The 14,495-nt window shown below is 40.4% G+C and overlaps 1 protein-coding gene across 1 annotated transcript in view; it reads left to right on the top strand.

Moving 5' to 3' along the window:
- PEX1 (peroxisomal biogenesis factor 1) overlaps window positions 1-14,495 on the top strand; it is a 76,899-nt gene that overhangs the window by 35,928 nt on the left and 26,476 nt on the right. Inside the window, exons 11-13 of the mRNA XM_040260278.1 lie at window positions 6,446-6,542; window positions 8,236-8,406; window positions 12,610-12,764. Coding sequence (XP_040116212.1) covers window positions 6,446-6,542; window positions 8,236-8,406; window positions 12,610-12,764 — 423 coding nt within the window. The remainder of the gene's footprint in view (window positions 1-6,445; window positions 6,543-8,235; window positions 8,407-12,609; window positions 12,765-14,495) is intronic.

The following is a 14,495-nucleotide window of genomic DNA, read 5'->3' as shown; positions in this document are numbered from 1 at the left end:
CTCTACAGATGACCTGAGAGTGATACTCCAGTGTGTGTGTGTGTGTGCGTGTGTGTGCGTTCGCATCTCTACAGATGACCCGAGAGTGATATTCCAGTGTGTGTGCGTTCGCATCTCTACAGATGACCCGAGAGTGATACTCCAGTGTGTGTGTGTGTGTGTGTGTGTGTGTGCACGCACGCGTGCGCACGTGTGCCACGTCTTCTTCCTCCATCCCTCTGATGGTCATTTAGCTGGCTTCCATGTGCTGCCTGTTGTAAACGGTGCTGCAGTGAATATTGGGCTGCAAGTGTCTTTTTGAATTCTGTTTTTCTCTGGGTATATGCCCAGTAATGGGATTGCTGGGTCATATGGTAGCTCTGTTTTTAGTTTTTTTTAAGGAACTTCCATACTGTTCTCCACAGTGGCTGTACCAGTTTATATTCCCAACAGCAGCACATCTTACTCTGCTTTTCACAGATGGGAAATCTGTTATGTCCTGTTTCCTGATATTGGTAATTTGTGTCTTCTCTTGTTTTAATCTTTGTCAGTCTTACTAGAGGTTCCCTGCTCTTTGAAGGGGTTTACAGTTTTCTTCTCTACCAACGCAGTATTTTTTCAGGGCTGCAGTGTGATTTTTGTATTTGTGGGTTTTTTTTTTTCAATTCAAAATCATAAGGCCTTTTTATATTTCTATTCACTTTTAACTCCAGCATAATAACTTTTTCCCTCTCACTACCCCAGTTGCTTTCTTTTGATTTCTTACTTAAAATAGAGCAACTACTCCACTAATCCAAGTTTCTACTTTAGTAAACTAGAAAGAGAAGAGCAAATTAAATCCAATGTAAGCAGAAGAAATAATATGAATTAAAGTAGAAGCCATTGAAGTGAAAACAGGAAATCAGTAGAGAAAATCAGTGTGAAACCAAAGGCTTTTTTTTTTTTTTTTTAAGATCAGTAAAAATTGATAAACCCTTAGGCAGGCTAAGGAAAAAAAAAGAGGATACAAATTACTAGTATAAGAAATGAAAAAGAGGACATCACTACAGATCCCATAGACATTAAAAGGATGATAAAGCTCTCTTGACCTAGTGGGGTATAATGGGCAGGGGGTGGGGGCTAGGCTCAAGAGGGAGAGAATAAATGTGTACTTAGAGCTGATTCGTCTTATAGGCAGAACCTAACACAACACGGTAAAGCAGTTATCCTCCAATTAAAAATAAAATTTAAAAACAGGTAATAAACAGTAATTGTAATAAACAGCTTGTGCCCCTAAAAATTTTAGCTCTATGCCTAAAAATTTGATAACCTAGATAAATAGACCAATTCCTTGAAAGACACAGGCTGCCAAAACTCACACAAGAAGAATAATGACAATATGAAATGGCTTACATCTATTAAAGAAATTGAGTCTGTAATTAATATCATTCTCAAACAGAAAGCACACACCCAGATGGGTGCACTGGGTACACACTACCAAACTCTCAAGGAAGAAATTGTCCTGGTTGTCTGCAGTCTCTTCCAGTGGGTGGAAGCAGAGGAAAATCTAGTCTGTTCTGTGAGGCCAGCATTCAGTTCAGTTCAGTCGCTCAGTTGTGTCCAACTCTTTGCGACCCATGAATCGCAGCACGCCAGGCCTCCCTGTCCATCACCATCTCCCGGAGTTCACTCAGACTCATGTCCATCGAGTCCGTGATGCCATCCAGCCATCTCAACCTCTGTCTTCCCCTTCTCCTCCTGCCCCCAATCCCTCTCAGCATTGGGGTCTTTTCCAATGAGTCAACTCTTCTCATGAGGTAGCCAAAGTATCGGAGTTTCAGCTTTAGCATCAGTCCTTCCAGTGAACACCCAGGGCTGATCTCCTTTAGCATGGACTGGTTGGATCTCCTTGCAGTCCAAGGGACTCTCAAGAGTCTTCACCAACACCACAGTTCAAAACCATTCATTCTTCGGCTCTCAGCCTTCTTCACAGTCCAACTCTCATATCCGTACATGACCACTGGAAAAACCATAGCCTTGCCTAGACTGACCTTTGTTGGCAAAGTGATGTCTCTGCTTTTGAATATGCTGTGTAGATTGGTCATAACTTTCCTTCCAAGGAGCAAGCGTCTTTTAATTTCATGGCTGCAGTCACCATCCACAGTGATTTTGGAGCCCAGAAAAATAAAGTCTGACACTATTTCCCCATCTATCTGCCATGAAGTGATGGGACTGGATGCCGTGATCTTTGTTTTCTGAATGTTGAACTTTCAGTCAACTTTTTCACTCTCCTCTTTGACTTTCATCAAGAGGCTTTTTAGTTCCTCTTCACTTTCTGCCATAAGGGTGGTGTCATCTGCATATCTGAGGTTATTGATATTTCTCCTGGCAATCTTGATTCCAGCTTGTTCTTCTTCTGGTCCAGCATTTCTCATGATGTACTCTGCATATAAGTTAAATAAGCAGGGTGACATTATACAGCCTTGATGTACTCCTTTTCGCCAGCATTACCTAATACCAAGACAAGACAGGCATCACAAGAAAACTACTGACTAAAACCTGTCATGAACACAGATGCAGAAATCCTTAACAAAATATTAGCAAATGTGATCAACTAATGTATAAAAAGAATTATATACCATAATCAAGTAGGGTTTATTCTAGATATGCAAGGCTGCTACAATATAGCAGTTACTCTAAATGTTCTCTAAATTACCTATGTCAAATTTCAAAATATATCATCATGGTAGAATATTATTTTAAAAAACAATATCCTATTGACTGAGAAATCAGACCTCCACCATGTGACTTAGGGGTAGCAAGGTTAATGGCACTGATGGCAGAACTGAATCTGAGTCCCACTACTCTTATGTACTTATGGCTGTGACTTGAGGCAGTTTTCCAGTTTCTAACCTTGCCTTTTAGGATCTCACTTAAGAGAAATAATATATATGAAAGGGCTTTGTAAACTAAAAAGTACTAAAATGTGAATTACTTTGAGTGAGAGAAAAGGCTTTCTGACTAAACCAAAAGTATAACAGGTGGGACGTATAGTCCAGTACCCCTAATTTCTTTATTCTTTAGGGTCCACTGACTTTAAAAATAAATGCAATTCTATAAACTATAATGATGGTACTATTGTTGAATGCCTGCTAAATCTCAGACTTTACACAATAAGCTTGGCTAGTTTTCCTGTTCACGGTAATGAAAAGCAAAATATTAGAACTGATGCAGGGTTATTAAAAGCTAGGCAGGGACTTCCCTGGTTGTCCAGTGGATAAGACTCAGCACTGTTAATGCAGGGGGCCCCAGATTCGATCCCTGGTCAGGGAACTAGATCCCACATGCCACAACTAAGACCTGGCTGACCCTAAATAAATAAATAAAATATATATGTTTAAAAAGAAAAAGCTGGTCAAAGCAACAATGGTGGTAGCCTAAGGGAGGAAGCCTATATTAAAAGAATTATAGAAACCTAAGTGTTTGATCTTCTAGGGGGCACTTACAGCAATGTTTAGCAAAGTTTAAATGTGTAATATCCTTTGATATAGTATTAGCTCATAGAAATTTATTCTGAAGGTATAATCTGACAAATAAATAAACAAATTCATGGATATTTATTTTAGCTTTACTTATCATGGTTAAAAATTGGGAGTAACATAAATATACATCAGTTCAGTTCAGTTGCTCAGTCATGTCCGACTCTTTGCAGCCCCATGAACCACAGTATGCTAGGCCTCCCTGTCCATCACCAACTCCTGGAGTCCACTCAAACCCATGTCCATTGAGTCAGTGATGCCATCCAACCATCTCATCCTCTGTCGTCCCCTTCTTCTGCCCTCAATCTTTCCCAGCATCAGGGTCTTTTCAAATGAGTCAACTCTTCGCATCAGGTGGGCAAAATATTGGAGTTTTAGCTTCAACGTCAGTCCCTCCAATGAACACCCAGGACTGATGTGCTTTAGGATGGAGTGTTTGGATCTCCTTGCAGTCCAAGGGACTCTCAAGAGTCTTCTCCAACACCGCAGTTCAAAAGCATCAATTCTTCTGCACTCAGCTTTATTTACAGTCCAACTCTCACATCCATACATGACCACTGGAAAAACCATAGCCTTGATTAGACGGACCTTTGTTGGCCAAGTTTGTCTCTGCTTTTTAATATTCTGTCTAGGTTGGTCATAACTTTCCTTCCAAGGAGCAAGCGTCTTTTAATTTCATGGCTGCAATCACCATCCGCAGTGATTTTGGAGCCCAGGAAAATAAAGTCAGCCACTGTTTCCACTGTTTCCGCATCTATCTGCCATGACGTGATGGGACTGGATGCCATGATCTTAGTTTTCTGAATGTTGAGCTTTAAGCCAACTTTTTCACTCTCCTCTTTTGCTTTCATCAAGAGGCTCTTTAATTCCTCTTCACTTTCTGCCATAATGGTGCTGTCATCTGCATATCTGAGGTTATTGATATTTCTCCCAGCAGTCTTGATTCCAGCTTGTGCTTCCTCCAGCCCAGCGTTTCTCATGATGTACTCTGCATATAAGTTAAATAAGCAGGGTGACAATATACAACCTTGACATACTCCTTTTCCTATGTGGAACCAGTCTGTTGTTCCATGTCCAGTTCTAACTGTTGCTTCCAGACCTGCATACAGATTTCTCAAGAGGCAGGTTAGGTGGTCTGGTATTCCCATCTCTCTCAGAATTTTCCACAGTTTATTGTGATCCACACAGTCAAAGGCTTTCGCATAGTCAATAAAGCAGAAAGAGATGCTTTTCTGGAACTCTCTTGCTTTTTCCATGATCCAGCGGATGTTGGCAATTTGATTTCTGGTTCCTCTGCCTTTCCTAAAACCAGCTTGAACATCTGGAATTTCACGGTTCACATATTGCTGAAGCCTGGCTAGGAGAATTTTGAGCATTACTTTACTAGCATGTGAGATGAGTGCAATTGTGCGGTAAGTTTGAGCATTCTTTTGCATTGCCTTTCTTTGGGATTGGAATGAAAACTGACCTTTTCCAGTCCTGTGGCCACTGCTGAGTTGTCCAAATTTGCTGCCATATTGAGTGCAGCACTTTGACAGCATCATCTTTCAGGATTTGAAATAGCTCAACTGGAATCCCCTTGCCTCCCCTAGCTTTGTTCGTAGTGATGCTTTCTAAGGCCCACTTGACTTCACATTCCAGGATGTCTGGCTGTAGGTGAGTGGGAGTGATCACACCTTCGTGATTATCTGTGTTGTGAAGATCTTTTTTGTATAGTTCTTTTGTGTATTCTTGCCACCTCTTCTTAATATCTTCTGCTTCTGTTAGGTCCATACCATTTCTGTCCTTTATCGAGGCCATCTTTGCATGAAAAGTTCCCTTGGTATCTCTAATTTTCTTGAAGAGATCTCTAGTCTTTCCCACTTTATTGTTTTCCTCTATTTGTTTGCACTGATCACTGAGGAAGGCTTTCTTATCTCTGCTTGCTATTCTTTGGAACTCTGCGTTCAAATGGGTATATCTTTTCTTTTCTCCTTTGCTTTTCACTTCCCTTCTTTTCACAGCTATTTGTAAGGCCTCCTCAGACAGCCATTTTGCTTTTTTGCATTTCTTTTTCTTGGGGATGATCTTGATCCCTGTCTCCTGTACAATGTCATGAACCTCCGTCCATAGTTCATCAGGCCCTCCTCTGTCTATCAGATCTAGTCCCTTAAATCTATTTCTCACTTCCACTGTATAGTCATAAAGGATTTGATTTAGGTCATACCTGAATAGTCTAGTGGTTTTCCACATTTTCTTCAATTTAAGTCTGAATTTGGCAATAAGCAGTTCATGATCTGAGCCACAGTCCACTCCCGGTCTTGTTTTTGCTGACTGTATAGAGCTTCTCCATCTTTGGCTGCAAAGGATATAATCAGTCTGATTTCAGCGTCGACCATCTGGTGATGTCCATGTGTAGAGTCTTCTCCTGTGTTGTTGGAAGAAGGTGTTTGCTATGACCAGTGCGTTCTCTCGGCAGAATTCTGTTAAATATACATCAGGAAGGGTTTTGATAAGCTCATTATGGTCCAGTACATCCTCAGAGTGGCATTGTACTAGGGGGCTGATATACCTCTATGTCTGTTGATAAAGAGGACAGTGATTTATTATAAACTCTCAGGAATACTGTAATCCCAGCTTAATAAATTTGCATAAAATGTGTGTGGAGTGTCTGGAAGAAAAATATGGCAAAACAGTTGACTAATTTTGTGAGGTGGGGTGATAACAGATTTTTTTTTAACCTTTCTTTCTAAGTATTTATAGTTATCTTGTATTTTCTAAATGTCATTTGTAAATTAGAGATGTGGATTTTCTTCTTTTTCCCCAGTTTTATTGAGATGTAGCTGTTATATAGCATTGTGTAGTATATACCTGATGGATGAGACTGAATCTTGGTGATCACCACACTGACAGGGGCTATTTCTGGGACGGAATACATTGAGAGTTCTTACGACACAATTATTTTCTAGGGAAGTGGAAAATCAACTTTAGCGAAGGCAATCTGTAAAGAAGCATTTGACATACTGGATGCCCATGTGGAAATAATTGACTGTAAAGCTTTACGAGGTATGAATATGGTAATATTCTACATAAATGTCTTTTTTGGTAGAAAGAAATGTTACTATTTATTGCTGCTAATTAATAAATACAAATAGCTATCTTTATTTAATTTTTCTGTTTGTCATTTGGTCATTGAAATTACTTAGAAATTTTAGATCTTTGGCAGTCTAATGTTTTTAATAAAAATCTTAAAACTCCCTATATTTGCTGGAGGCTTTTGTTTTTCCTAGTCAAAACTCTTTGTAGACAGTACTCCTAAAAAATGCCAATTTGGACAACTCTGAGAAAATTAGTATTTAAAATATACTCTAATTGAATAGATTAGATTCAGTATATTAGATTCGGATTAGAACTCTAATCAGAAGTATAGATTGCTTCTGAGCTTCGGGGAACCAGTCAGGTGAGTGCTTCTGGGGAGGGAATGTGGGTGGCTGTAGACAGCAGAGAGGAAATTTACAGCTTACCATACACAGCTGACTCTTGAACAGTGCGTGAGTTAGGGGTACCAACCCTCCTTGAAGCCAAAAATCTTTGTATGACTTATAGTCAGTCCTCTGAATACGTGGTTCCACTGTATCCATGAATTCAGCCAACCTTGAATGGTATAGTATTGTAGTATTTCCTGTTGGAAAAAATCCACATATATATAACTACACTTCCACCGTTCAAACTTATGTTGTTCAAGGGTCAACTGTACACTTACACTTCTGAAAGTCTGTAGCATATTATTATCCAATTGTTTAAGAATCAGAAAAATTTTACTGTGTAGTTAGTTTTTTCTCCCCTTGCGACCACTCCTACTAGCAACTACTCATTATATTCTGTTTATTAATCTAGTATATAATAAGAAACTAAGAAATAGCCTTTGAAAACCCATTACTTCATATTCTATAAAGGTGGCTTTTAGAGACCTTGTCCTTCTCTTAGAGTCTTGCTTGCAGCCTCATGTGAAATTTTTAACTTTGAAGTAACAGGAACTCTTGACCTTTCTTATGAATTGGTATGTTCTCTATTCTTTGAAAATGAAAAGTTTGTAATTCACCATGAAGATGGAAGTCACGTTAGTAATTTAAATATAGCGATTCTAGGATCTTGAGGCAGCTACATTTGTGTTTGCTTTTATCTGATTCTTTTTTTTGTTTTTTTTGGTTGTGAGCATAAAATACTTTTTTTTTTATTACTTTATTTTACTTTACAGTACTGTGTTGGTTTTGCCATCCATCAGCATGAATCCTCGACGGGTGTACACGTGTTCCCAGTCCCGAACCCCCCTCCCACCTCCCTCCCCATACCATCTCTCTGGGTCATCCCAGTGCACCAGCCCCAAGCGTCCTGCATCTGATTCTTGACCCCTTCCTTTCATTTATATTTTCCCACATCCTGTTTTTATTTTACTGTTTTGTTACAAATAGGGATCGGAAATTCTCCATGGAATGAACAAACGCATATGGATAGAAATTATAGTAGCATAGTCTTTCCGTTTTACAAAATTCAGTACTTTACTGAGTCCTTTGAAGCTGTATTAATTAAACTGTGTTAACGACTAACAATTTTAGTGATTGGTATATTAACAAAATACTGTATGGATTAAATTTGCATATTCAAATCAATATTGAGCTTTTCTAATGCTTTCAAGGGCAGCCTGAACTTTCCCAGCCTTCAAATAACATTAAAACCATTTTATATCTTCTGTGTTAAGGAAAAAGGCTTGAAAACATACAGAAGACCCTAGTGGCAGATTTCTCGGAGGCGCTGTGGCGTCAGCCTTCTGTTGTTCTGCTGGACGACCTGGACCTTGTTGTTGGGCGCTCTGCTCTCCCGGAACACGAGCACAGTCCGGAGGCCGTTCAGAGCCAGCGGCTTGCCCACGGTAATGCACAGGGCCGCGCGCTGGCCACAGGCCTTCTCCTTCACCAGCCAGCATTTTCAGTGTTAGTGGTAAAGCTGTGCTTTTTGGAAAACAGGATGCATGCTGTGTAACGTGTTGCTTTTGCGGCCTCTGGGGGCACTGTATAATTGTGTAGTTATCCTGTGTTAGCAAGATCCATAGAGCAGTGTGAACATTCTCCAACCTCATCATTAGTCTTTGGGGCCATATTCTTCTCTGGAGTGGGTTGCCATTCCCTTCTCCAGGGGATCTTCCCCACCCAGGGATTGAACCCAGGTCTCCCACATTGCAGGCAGATTCTTTACCATCTAAGCTACCAAGGAGGTTCTCCCTTCTCCATTTATTAGAAATTGCTGAACTGTACAGCTTTACTCTTGCTCATTTGACAAATACTTCTCTATTGCTCATACACAGTCTGTAGGCTCAGAGTCTTGGAGAGGAAATAAAAGTAAACAGATAGTGTTAATACAGAAGACTCATAATTATGATAGCTACCATGTGTTGACTGGTTGCTTTGTACTCCCCATGCAGATACTCTCCTGGTTTTACAGGTGAGTAAATGGAAATTCACGGTGATGTAATCTGACCAGGAAGACACAACTAGGAGGTGGGTAGGATATGTTCTGCTGGAAGTGTGTACAGGGTGCGATAGGAGCACATATACTAAACTGGAGCTGGTTGGGTAAGAAGTTATGAGGGAAGGTTTCTGAGAGTAGTTCATAACTGAGATGAGTTTTGATGGAGGAGTAGCAGTTGGTACGAAGCAGCTTCAGGCTAATGAAAGCACAAAGGAAGTGTGATCCACCGGCAAAGGTGCAGAAGTCCAGGAAATTCCAGTGGAGCTTAGGGTTCTAGGAGAAGATGGGATCAGGGGTTGGAGGATTTGACAGCATTGAACTGGGTCGGGGTTCCTAAGAGATGAATACAGAATGCAACCATCAGTTCAGTTCAGTTCAGTTCAGTTCAGTCACTCAGTCCTGTCCAACTCTTTGTGACCCCATAAATCGCAGCACGCCAGGCCTCCCTGTCCATCACCAACTCCCAGAGTTCACTCAGACTCACATCCATCGAGTCCGTGATGCCATCCAGCCATCTCATCCTCGGTCGTCCCCTTCTCCTCCTGCCCCCAATCCGTCCCAGCATCAGTCTTTTCCAATGAGTCAACTCTTCTCATGAGGTGGCCAAAGTACTGGAGCTTCAGCTTCAGCATCATTCATTCCAAAGAAATCCCAGGGCTGATCTCCTTCAGAATGGACTGGTTGGATCTCCTTGCAGTCCAAGGGACTCTCAAGAGTCTTCTCCAACACCACACTTCAAAAGCATCAATTCTTTGGCGCTCAGCCTTCTTCACAGTCCAACTCTCACATCCATACATGACCACAGGAAAAACCATAGCCTTTACTAGACGGACCTTAGTCAGCAAAGTAATGTCTCTGCTTTTGAATATACTATCTAGGTCGGTCATAACTTTTCTTCCAAAGAGTAAGCATCTTTTAATTTCATGGCTGCAGTCACCATGTGCAGTGATTTTGGAGCCCAAAAAAATAAAGTCTGACACTGTTTCTACTGTTTCCCCATCTATTTCCCATGAAGTGATGGGACCAGATGCCATGATCTTCGTTTTCTGAATGTTGAGCTTTAAGCCAACTTTTTCACTCTCCTCTTTCACTTTCATCAAGAGGCTTTTTAGCTCCTCTTAACTTTCTTCCATAAGGGTGGTGTCATCTGCATATTTGAGGTTATTGATATTTCTCCTGGCAATCTTGATTCCAACTTGTGTTTCTTCCAGCCTGGCGTTTCTCATGATGTACTCTGCATATAAGTTAAATAAGCAGGGTGACAATATACAGCCTTGATGTACTCCTTTTCCTATTTGGAACCAGTCTGTTGTTCCATGTCCAGTTCTAACTGTTGCTTCCTGACCTGCATACAGATTTCTCAAGAGGCAGGTTAGGTGGTCTGGTATTCCCATCTCTCTCAGAATTTTCCACAGTTTATTGTGATCCACACAGTCAAAGGCTTTGGCATAGTCAATAAAGCAGAAATAGATGTTTTTCTGGAACTCTCTTGCTTTTTCCATGATCCAGCGGATGTTGGCAATTTGATCTCCAGTTCCTGTGCCTTTTCTAAAACCAGCTTGAACATCAGGGAGTTCACGGTTCACGTATTGCTGAAGTCTGGCTTGGAGAATTTTGAGCATTACTTTACTAGCGTGTGAGATGAGTGCAATTGTGCAGTAGTTTGAGCATTCTTTGGCATTGCCTTTCTTTGGGATTGGAATGAAAACTGACCTTTTCCAGTCCTGTGGCCACTGCTGAGTTTTCTAAACTTTCTGGCCTATTGAGTGCAGCACTTTCACAGCATCATTTCAGAATTTGAAACAGCTCAACTGGAATTCCATCACTTCCACTAGCTTTGTTTGTAGTGATGCTTTCTAAGGCCCACTTGACTTCACATTCCAAGATGTCTGGCTCTAGATTAGTGATCACATCATCATGATTATCTGGGTCATGAAGATCTTTTTTGTACAGTTCTTCCGTGTATTCTTGCCACTTCTTCTTAATATCTTCTGCTTCTGTTAGGTCCAGACCATTTCTGTCCTTTAATAAGCCCATCTTTGCATGAAAAGTTCCCTTGATATCTCTAATTTTCTTGAAGAGATCTCTAGTCTTTCCCATTCTGTTGTTTTCGTCTATTTCTTTGCATTGATCGCTGAAAAAGGCTTTATCTCTTCTTGCTATTCTTTGGAACTCTGCATTCAGATGCTTATATCTTTCCTTTTCTCCTTTGCTTTTTGCCTCTCTTCTTTTCACAGCTATTTGTAAGGCCTCCCCAGACAGCCATTTTGCTTTTTTGCATTTTTTTTCCATGGGGATGATCTTGATCCCTGTCTCCAGTACAATGTCACGAATCTCCCTCCATAGTTCATCAGGCACTCTTATCTATCAGATCTAGACCCTTAAATCTATTTCTCACTTCCACTGTATAACATACCTGAATGGTCTAGCGGTTTTCCCTACTTTCTTCAATTTAAGTCTGAATTTGGCAATAAGGAGTTCATGATCTGAGCCACAGTCAGCTCCCGGTCTTGTTTTTGTTGACTGTATAGAGCTTCTCCATCTTTGGTTGCAAAGAATATAATCAGTCTGATTTCAGTGTTGACCATCTGGTGATGTCCATGTGTAGAGTCTTCTCTTATGTTGTTGGAAGAGGGTGTTTGCTATGACCAGTGAATTTTCTTGGCAAAACTCTATTAGTCTTTGCCCTGCTTCATTCCGCATTGCAAGGCCAAATTTGCCTGTTACTCCAGGTGTTTCTTGACTTCCTACTTTTGCATTCCAGTCCCCTATAATGAAAAGGACATCTTTTTTGGGTGTTAGTTCTAAAAGATCTTCTAGGTCTTCATAAAACCGTTCAACTTCAGTTTCTTCAGCGTTACTGGTTGGGGCATAGACTTGGATTACTGTGATACTGAATGGTTTGCCTTGGAGATGAACAGAGATCATTCTGTCGTTTTTGAGATTGCATCCACGTACTGCATTTAGGACTCTTTTTGTTGACCATGATGGCTACTCCATTTCTTCTGGGGAATCCTGCCCGCAGTAGTAGATGTAATGGTCATCTGGGATTACCATAAATTAGTGTTAATTTCACATTTGGAATCTTGTAGTGTCTGAAAGACTTGCTAGTCTCGTGTTTAAGGGAATGCTACAGATTTTTAGGTCAGGTTCAGATATACGTTATTAATGCCTGTTTTGTTTCTTACCTCATACCAAACCTTTCTTGAGCTAGGGTAGAAGGAGATTGTCCAGAAAGCCATAGGTATATAAGCTGTATTTGCTTGCTCAATAGAACACAATATGAAAGTTTATCATCCTTCTATAATACTTATTTCAGAGATTCCTTTTCATTTACCTATTAAGATCCAGAATTTTACCTAGTAAGAACCAGCCTCACTAGGCATGGTTCTGAGTTCAGCATTTACATTGCTTCCTTTGCCTCTATTAGAGTAACTGGAACCTGGCCAATACTAGGTCCTCAGTCTAGATAAACTAGGTAAAGAGGGGCCATACTATTCATACTCTACTCTAAAGGTCGACTTTAGGTTATTATTTTTAATTAGTGTATGATTTTAAAATGTCACTTTTATATAATAAGCTTTTACACTGTGTTCCTTAATTCCAGCTTTGATTGATATGGTGAAAGAATTTATTTCCATGGGAAGTTTGGTCGCGCTGATTGCTACCAGCCAGTCGCAACATTCTCTACATCCTACACTTGTTTCTGCTCAAGGAATTCACATATTTCAGTGTGTCCAGCATATTCAGCCTCCTGACCAGGTAACAACTACTTGTGAAGAGTGTTGAAATGTGTCCCCTTTTACATAAATTATTTATCAATTTTATTAATGATGTATGACTTTATTAAAATGTAATGCTTATGTTAGTGATCTTAAGACTTAAAAATCAACCTTCAGTGCCTGTTTTACTTACATACAAAATTTTCATTTGTAACCATATGAAATATTACCAAGTACTTTCCAAGAAAATATCTTTTTTGAAAATAACATTTCTTTTTTTCTTATTAAAGTATTATTTTTTATTCCATTTAAAAAGAAACAAAAAACCCTAAAAATTCTCAACTGCTTCCTTCTGCATCAGTAACATCTGTAAATACACTATGGAAATTAGAATTCTTTTTAGATTTAGTGAGATACAGTTGACAAGAACAATTACATATATTTAAAGTGTACAACAGTGATTTGATATACATGTACATTGTAGAATATTTACCACAGTCAAGTTACTTAACACATCCATTACCTCATGTATTTACCTTTAAGAAATTCTTCTTTTAAAAATGTGACTAGCTAAACATTTTTTTTTTAACAGCACTAATATTCTGTACCCACTATGATTCTGACATCCATTTCCAGTATGTGGGCTTTCTTCCCCACACCACCAGGCAATTCTTGGAGACCATCTGGGAGTCCTACAGTTCAGCCTGATTCTGACACTGCCCAGAGATGCCGTCAGATTTCGCGGGTCCAGGGCCCAGTCCCACAAGACCGCCCTCCACGTCAGATACCAGTGTTGCCCGTGCTTGACTGGTTTTCCGTCAGAGGTTCCCACGACTCCCTCTTTGGGTTCAGTTAATTTTCGATAGCAAGTCAGAGAACTTGGGAAACTGGTTTACTCAGTGGATTACCAGTTTGTTACAAAGAATATGAACAGATACAAATCAACAGTCAGGTGAGAAGATAATACAGGATGAGGTCGGGAGTGGGAGCAAAAGACCTTCTGTCCTTTTGAAGTTTGGGACTTGCTCTGGTAGCGAGTGGAAGTGTTCGGTTCTCCAGCCTGAAAGTGAAAGTGCTCCTCGCTCAGTTGTGTCTGACTAGTTGCGAGCCGATGGACTGTAACCCACCAGGCTCCTCTGTCTGTGGAGTTCTCCAGGCAAGAATACTGGAGTAGGTTGCCATTTCCTTCTGGGGATCTTTCCAACTCTGGGACCAAACCCAGGTCTCCTGCACTGCAGCTGGATTCTTTACTGTCTGAGCCACCAGGGAAGCCTTTCTCCAGCCTGGGAGCTCTGCAGACCCTGTCCTTTTGGGGTTTTATGGGAGCTCTATTACATAGGTATCGTTAATCAAATCACTGGCCATTGGCATTGACTCAGCCTCCAGTCCCTCTCCCTCCTGGGAAATCACGGGCTGGGACTGAAAGTTCCAGTTCTCTAGCCTAGGTAGATTACTGTGGCAACCAACCCCTGTACTTAGGTGCACTCCAAAAGTCACCTTGTTAACATAAACTCATGTGGTTGAAAGGGCTTTGTTAGGAATGTCAAGACACATTTATCACTCTTATCATTTAGGACATTTTAAGGGTTTTAGGAGCTCTGTACCAGAAGCATGACAAAGACCAAATGTGTATAAGCACATACAACCCGTCATCTCCTTTGGGGGCTTAAAATCCTGATGGTTTTAGTGGCAGTGCACTCCAAGAATGTTTCCAGACAGGCAACTGTATTTTATTTAACTTTCTGTTTAAAATTCTTACCTAGCATCTACG

Source organism: Oryx dammah, unplaced genomic scaffold, assembly GCF_014754425.2.
Source record: "Oryx dammah isolate SB20612 unplaced genomic scaffold, SCBI_Odam_1.1 HiC_scaffold_18, whole genome shotgun sequence".
Taxonomy (NCBI): domain Eukaryota; kingdom Metazoa; phylum Chordata; class Mammalia; order Artiodactyla; family Bovidae; genus Oryx; species Oryx dammah.
Note: the sequence above shows the minus strand (reverse complement) of the source record. Positions and strands in the feature narration are given on the sequence as shown.